Here is a 7,397-nt window from a genome sequence, read left to right as displayed (position 1 = left end):
ATTGTTCTACTTATAATTTAATCTATTTTTTATTTTAATATCATCCCTATTTGATATATAATTTCAAATAATGTATTTTATTATTAATAGTGTATTATTTTAAAAAGAAATTCACTGTTTGGGCCGAGAAGCTGCAAATGTGATTGTTAAGTGGACTCTGGCTTGTCGGTTGGGCTAAATAAAAGCTCGATAAACCGCCGACATAAAAACAGAAAACAAAAAAAGAAGCGTCTTTTAAATAACAATTTGTTCTCAAACCAAAATAATATAAAATCGATTTCGTTGAATCCTCTGCTGTTCTTCTTCTTCTTCTTCGGAAGCCTTAGGCAAATCTCGACCTCGGAAGGAATTGGGAAGTAAAAGGGGGAAAGAGAAAAGAGGCCAAATTCGCTGGTTTTGGGAGGAAAGCAATGGGAGAGGCGTTGGGTTCATCAACCGCCATTGATTCCTCCAATATCGGCTTCCAGGTATTCAATCTCTCTCATCTCCTCCAACTCTTGGCTTTTTATTGCAACTTCTTTTTTCTTCTATAATCGTGTTTTAATGGTTATCGATTTGTGTTTTTGGCAGCTATTGAAGAAGCATGGATGGAAAGAAGGCAGTGGTCTTGGTGTTTCTGAGCAGGTTAGGTTCTTCTTTGAAGCCCTAATTCTAAGATGAAATTTCCTTTCAAATTTCCATGCCCTCTTTTAGAATATTGTTTTCATCTGAATTTTTTTAGATTGGTTTATTTTATGTTATTAGGGTAGATTAGAACCCGTACAGGCATATGTGAAGAACAATAAGAAAGGCCTTGGAGCAGAGAAGAAGAGAAAGACACCAAAGCCCAGTGATCCTCCTGATTCCAAGCCTAAAAATGATGAGGTAACCTTCATTCTTTTTACTACCACTATCTTTAAGCTATGTTGCTAGTAGAATTAATACAAGTATACGATCCACATGATTTTTTTAAAGTTCTTTTTTATATATTTAAATGATGATACTTTGCTTCTATGTCTTAATAGGAATAGGAAAAATGACTTGTTGGAAATATGCTCAGAATGTTTTGTGTAGTATTAACTAAATGATAAATGAACTCGAGCAGTAGGCCCATTGGCTGAAGTGAGTTCATCTATGCTTGAGACCAGGGTTCGGTTTGCAGGTTTGCCTGTGTGGTAGTGTAGTTGGGGGGTGGTTAGAACTTGTATTGTATAAAAAAATAGCTAAATGGTAAATTTGGAAATTTTGGCTATGATAAAAAAATGGAATACATCCATGCAATCAGTGCAATGAGCAGAATACACCATTTTGAAGTTTGAGTAACTCAATACGATTAATACACGTATTTTGCTTGTGCTTAAGATTTTTGGTACATTGCATTTATTAGTTTTAAAAAAGATTATCTAGTCCAGGATCAGGGCTAAATGGTATGAGATCACCCGCCAAATGGTAATCCTGGGGAGATGTGAACCTTAGCGCTTTTCCGGGCGCTAATGAGTGCTCTACTAACCGAATCAACCCACATTGGCTGATACATTTCGTAATTTGTCTTTATGTTTATTTCATATGCGTGCATGGGATTGTCAGCTTTACCAAATGGGATATGATACTAACTATTGAAAAGAAAAAGAAAGCATTATTTGCTATTAAGCAAGCAAAACCCCGTAATATTAGCCTTAACCGTGGATGTGAGATGTATTCATGTTTTGATGGGTCTGCAACTCTGTATGCTGCATTTTTTGATTGATAATTGCGATGAATTTCAGGAACAGAAAACAACAAAGAAGACCAAGGCACTTTCCAAAAGGATGCGGAAGATGCAAGAACGCGAAAAGCAAATGCAAGAGAAGGAATTTGAGCGTGCATTTTTTAGGGAGTTTTGGCCCGATAATGTTTGATTAACCAAGTTTGTCCTTAGAATATGTACAGGCTGTTTGAATCTTTGTATTATTATTATTATTATTTTTGGTCACTTGGAAGAGTTCATTTTGAAAATGTTCAAAACAGAACCATTACAACATCATCCCAGCCTAACTGGGTAGAAACAAACAGCAACATCACCAGGAGTCCTATTCATCCTTCTAAAAGTGAAATTGTGAGAGAGATCATCACCGTGTATAGAGGCTTTAGTTATTCATATAGAGAGTATAAATGCGTTACCTCAAGGATCTAATTCTACTTACTAATGGACCCTAAGAGCAAATGGTGAAGATGATAACATTAAGCACAAACAAAAGGGATGCATGGAAGGAGAGGCTCCACCAGACCAGCAACTAGACCACTCCACTGACGCCAAAAATCCACACGTTGCGAGAGAGGCTACAAGCTACTGTACTGGATGTTGGACCCTACCTGGCGAAAACCTTGCAACAAGGGAACGGAAAATAAGCTAGAACGGGCTTGGTAGAAACATATGCATATAGCGAGAGACGACTATGGATGATATCTTAATCAGAACCCTGAAGTTGCCACCACAAGGTTCGCTCGGCATAGTCACCACCACAAACACCATAGGAAGGGAAGGCTATTTTTCAGAGAGAAGGGAAAAACAAAAAGAGGGGGAAAGAAAAAAAGGAGGGATGACCAGCTCTGCCGGTTGACAAACGGATGGCCAGGTTAAGAAAAAAAGGGGAGAGGAGCGGGGTAAAAAAAGGAGAGGCTTTTAGGGTTGAAAACGAGTTTGGAAATTTTTGAATCTCTATATTTATGTATACTTGGAAGGTAGAAGTTGTACATTTTTTATAATCATTCACAAATGTAGACATGATATAAAATTCGATATTAAATGGAGTAAAATTTTAGAAAAAATGATGTTGGATAGGTATCATAAGATTAAGGAATTGAATTTAAATTAGTTTAAATATTTAAATTTACTGCAATGAATGTTTATGATTGTATCGAGAATAGTAATTATTAATTTTTGTTTTTTATTTACTTATTTACAATTTTGTGGATATTATAACATTGTAAAAAAAGGTATAAATAAAATGTGATGCATAAGAAGGGATGTAAAACGAGTTTACATATAATTTAAGCGATTTATTTATTTATTTAACGACAATTTTGTCAACTACAAACAACAGTATGGGTGAGGAAGCATTAAGCCATTAACACGCAACTGATCTGATCCCATCAGATTTTTTTTCTTTTTAATTTTTAAAAATATGATTTTCCTTTTTCATTATTTTATTGAAAATTTTGGTGTGAAATAGTGGTTAATAGATGGATTCATGAAACAAAGCACAGCTATATGTACCTCAGTTCGAAAATTAGCACATTATTCAATTGCAAACAAAGTCGACCTAACCCCCTCATCTACTTCTCCAAGTTTGCAAATTTGCGATAACCATGAGCATTGAGAAATTAAAGTTTTGACTTTGGGAATGTTTTATACCTACTTAATGTTGTGGTAATTTAAATATTTATATTGCTGAGGATCGATCCGAATAAACAACAAAAGAGAGAACCAGAAAACATTGAATACACACGGGTAAATGAGGTATCGACTTTTCACTGAATGAGTAAACAAAACCAGAGTATAATATGGAAAAAATAAATCTAAATGCATTAAACGTACATTGTCCAAAACCCTGAATACAAAACCCTAACTCTCATAAAGCAAACCCAAATACAAAACCCTAATTCTCATAGAGTTCTCTCCATAATTACTACAAAAACTCTCATGGGTTGGTTAAGAAGAAATTTCGATGGGCTTGATGAGGATTCGACAGAAGTCCAATCAGAACAACATGCTTGGGCATACATCCTTCAGATCATCGAAGGTATCTTAATGCTGATAAGTCATGAAATCTCGTCCATCTAAGGTGACTGCTGAAACTCGTCAACTTTAGCAAAGCAGGTGAACTCAGTTGGGGGTCTGCCGTGTTGGCGACCTTGTATCGGGAGATGCGTCAGGCGACACAACCACGAAAAATTAAAATTAGTGGTTGCATGCTACTACTGTAATCATGGATGCGGTACCGACTGCCATTTTTACGTCCTTGAGTGAACTACCCTTATACATTCCTACTCATAACAAAGTAGAATTCATTAGATAATATATTTACCATAATAAAATTAATTAAACTTTAAATTATTCTACTAACAAATTATTTCAATAGGTGAAACCATGAGTCGAGTTACGCGGGACTACCGAATGAGCTTCGAGATATATGACTTTTGTTGGACCAACGATCAAAAGTGGAGGTATGTATTTAAAAAAAAATTGAATTATATGATATTAGCGTAGTTGATTTGAGATTTAGTAGTATATATATAACTAAATTTTTTATTATTTTAATACAATTTGAATAGATTGTATACGAGAATCCGACAATTCAAGAATGCATCCCGTTGAAATTTTTAGTGAATCCCAACATCTGGCACGTTAAGGTGCCATTGGTAGTGTACGCTACTGTAAAGATGCACAAGTTGGATAGAGTGTTGCAACAATTTGGGTTCAAGCAATCGATTTCAGTGGCATTTCAAGACCTCGATGATCTGTATCCTATTGACTTGCGGGGAAGGACGGATGAGAATTTGGTCGGTATTCCACGCCCAATATATCTACATGTCGAACAATATGTACGAGTTTTTACCTACTCGCTATTCCATTGTCGCTCTAGAGTTAGCCTGCGATCCGGAGTACATGCAATAGTTTAGGGTTTATAGCAAGCCATACTTGTTAGAGGAAGAGGCGAGGAGTTGGCAATCGCATACGAGAAGGCCACGACGGGCGCCTATACATCCAAGGTCTAGTGAGATGGGTCCATCGTCAGCCCCTATGCAAGAACCGACATCGATGGCCACACTACCCCTCGGTCAATATGTCTCATCTTATTCTGGTGTGTATACTAACCTTGTCATTTTCACACAAGCACAATATATTCCACCACATTTTTTTGCTTCTACCTCAATGTCAGGTTTTTTTTTGGACCTTCGTCCCTGGCGTATTACACGCCGATGCCATTGACATTTTTGACGATACTGACGAAGGCGTATTTGTCATCTATAATTTGAGCATCAACTAAGAGTCCACTCGTTATGTCATATGTGTATGGGATTCAATATAGTTATACCCCTACGTTGATGGTATCGCAAACACCTTCAGGATCAATGTTCTACCAAGGTGGATCATCTTCTGAACCACCTATTCCTAAACTAAAGGATGCACAATGGCAATCGAGAAGCAGCCAATCGCAATCAACCATGGACAGATGTAAAGAATATGATAGGCCAAGACCACAACTTGTATCGGAGATTGAACCAAGAAGGAATCTGGCTCGCAATTGTTGACCGTCTCGATGTGTCACATATTCTAACTGGGGATTGGATTGATTTACTTTATTATTGTACTTCTCATGTTAACATTTCAGTAAATATCAAACGCTTTTATTTTATCGATGTTGTACATCTTATGGTTTTAAATAAATATAATTTTTTCACTAAAGTTGGACTTTGTTATCATTTCATAATATTAAATCAAGATTGTAAGTGAAAAATAGAAGAAATTTGTATAATTTATTGATTTGTATTGTATGGAAAAAACGTTCGTTTATAGATTACAATAAAATTTATGTTAATGATGTGTTGTACTTGTATCATCCCTTCGATGTAGAGATGACGATATTGTATGGACCATGTTCCTACACCACCCGTATAACCTCAATTGGTTTGACTTCTCCCTAATAACTATATTGTTGCGTATCCAAGTCTACGTCGGTTAACCTTTTGGTTTGCGACACAATGATCTATCGGGTAAAAACTTAAATTGAGTGCTGGATATAGGTGGCCAGCTACGTTCATTTGGGACCGGTGAGTATATGTTTCTCCACATGTCGTATATGTTTTCTAGTTTGCAAACTTCGTCCACAAAGCTCATGGGATCAAAGCGTTGATACCTACATGCTGTAATTGCATGAGCGCATGGAAAACGAAGTGCGTCAAATCTCCCACAGTCGTAAGTCATTTGTCTCAGGTGTACAAATTATGCTCCCCCGGTAATACCTTAGTCTGGCCTATCAAACTCTGTTACCCAAAACCATAAGTCTTCGTGTGAGTGACACACTGGATGAGTATAGTTCGCTTGTGCTATAGCCTTCCTAATTTTTTTAGTACGTCCTCACTCCAAACGTGGCTGCCCTACATCTACCCAACATAATTCATCGCTCGCTTTGGAAAAATTTTAGGCAAATGAAAATGTCTCTTTGACAACCGAGATTATCGATAAATGACGCATTCCCTTCAAAATGGAATTGATGCATTCCACCAGGTTTGTCTTCATGTGCCCATATCATAGACCTCTGTCATAGGATTGTGTCCACAGATCGAAGGGTATGTTAGAGAGGTAGCCCGCCCCGTCATCGTTAATTGCTTGTAAGTTTTCCAACATTTCATGGAAACAATTTTTCACAAGCTCGTACCCTGTTGAGAGAAGTGAATAGTTTATCCATAATGCCTAACATATGCTGATCGGCTAAATATCAAAGAATATTGAATAGTGGCAATTACATACCCATGTTGATCACATATGCTCGTTGAGCAGAAAAGGCGTATTAGCTATACTAGTTCGACGCAACATGCCTTAGATAATACCTATGGTGTGTGTGGTCCCACAGGCTTCTCTGTTGTTCAATTGCGGTTAGTATTCCAGGTCCTTGATTGGAGATGATGTATATATCAGATTGGGGGCAAACATGCCTCCTCAACCTAAACATGAAGAAATTCCAATCATTTATTGACTCATTCGACATTATTGTAAAGACAATCGACAAGATTTTTCGATTGTCGTCCTGTGCCATAGCCAAAAATAATCGATGGGTATATCTCTCATACATAAATGTATCGTCGATTTGTACCAATGGTTTGTAGTATTGCAATGCCTCTCGACATTGCTTGAAAGTTCAAAACAAATGTTGGAAATGGACCAACTGGTCATTGTAGTACGCATGCCTCATTTCTGGATTGGTTATGCAACCTAGGACGTACCTCTCCAGCACCTGACACCACTGTCATTCCTTGTTGTATGACACGTCCCACCCATTGTGCATATTCTCAAATACCTTTTGCTTTACGATCCACACCTTGCAATACGAAGACGTGTAATCGAACTGGCTATGAAATATTTGCAAATAAAACTGGCACAATAATCCCGGGACTCACTTTGACCATAGGTAGTATTATGTCCGTGATCATCTCCGAATCTAATTTAGGATGATCCTGTGAAATACTTGCAACAACATGAGTACGTTAAAATTATCAACTCAATTGTGTCGTAATATATACTGATATTGATACAGTACCTATGATAACACACGTATGTAGAGCAGTAAACTTTTTTATCATCCACAATCCCGTCTTTTTCTTAATAGAAGCCATGATTTTCCATGCACATCTGTTGTCTCGCATTGAGCACTTCA

General features: G+C 37.1%; 1 protein-coding gene across 1 annotated transcript; it reads left to right on the top strand.

The window, feature by feature from the left end:
- Positions 1-239: 239 nt before the first annotated feature.
- Positions 240-1,951, top strand: LOC105764131 (uncharacterized). Its single transcript, XM_012582617.2, has 4 exons — positions 240-467; positions 571-624; positions 745-864; positions 1,746-1,951. The coding sequence occupies exons 1-4, from the start codon at positions 411-413 to the stop codon at positions 1,875-1,877; spliced, it is 363 nt and encodes a 120-aa protein (XP_012438071.1). The 5' UTR covers positions 240-410; the 3' UTR covers positions 1,878-1,951.
- Positions 1,952-7,397: the final 5,446 nt, after the last annotated feature.

This window comes from Gossypium raimondii, chromosome 12 (assembly GCF_025698545.1).
Source record: "Gossypium raimondii isolate GPD5lz chromosome 12, ASM2569854v1, whole genome shotgun sequence".
NCBI lineage: Eukaryota > Viridiplantae > Streptophyta > Magnoliopsida > Malvales > Malvaceae > Gossypium > Gossypium raimondii.
The sequence above is the reverse complement of the archived record's forward strand: the minus strand, read 5'-3'. Positions and strand labels throughout refer to the sequence as shown.

Excerpts from the sequence above, each read along its gene's own strand:
- LOC105764131 (XM_012582617.2), top strand. The coding sequence starts at position 411 with ATGGGAGAGGCGTTGGGTTCATCAACCGCCATTGATTCCTCCAATATC. Across the intron at positions 468-570 it reads CCTCCAATATCGGCTTCCAG|CTATTGAAGAAGCATGGATG; the intron begins GTATTCAATCTC and ends TGTTTTTGGCAG. Across the intron at positions 865-1,745 it reads CCAAGCCTAAAAATGATGAG|GAACAGAAAACAACAAAGAA; the intron begins GTAACCTTCATT and ends GATGAATTTCAG.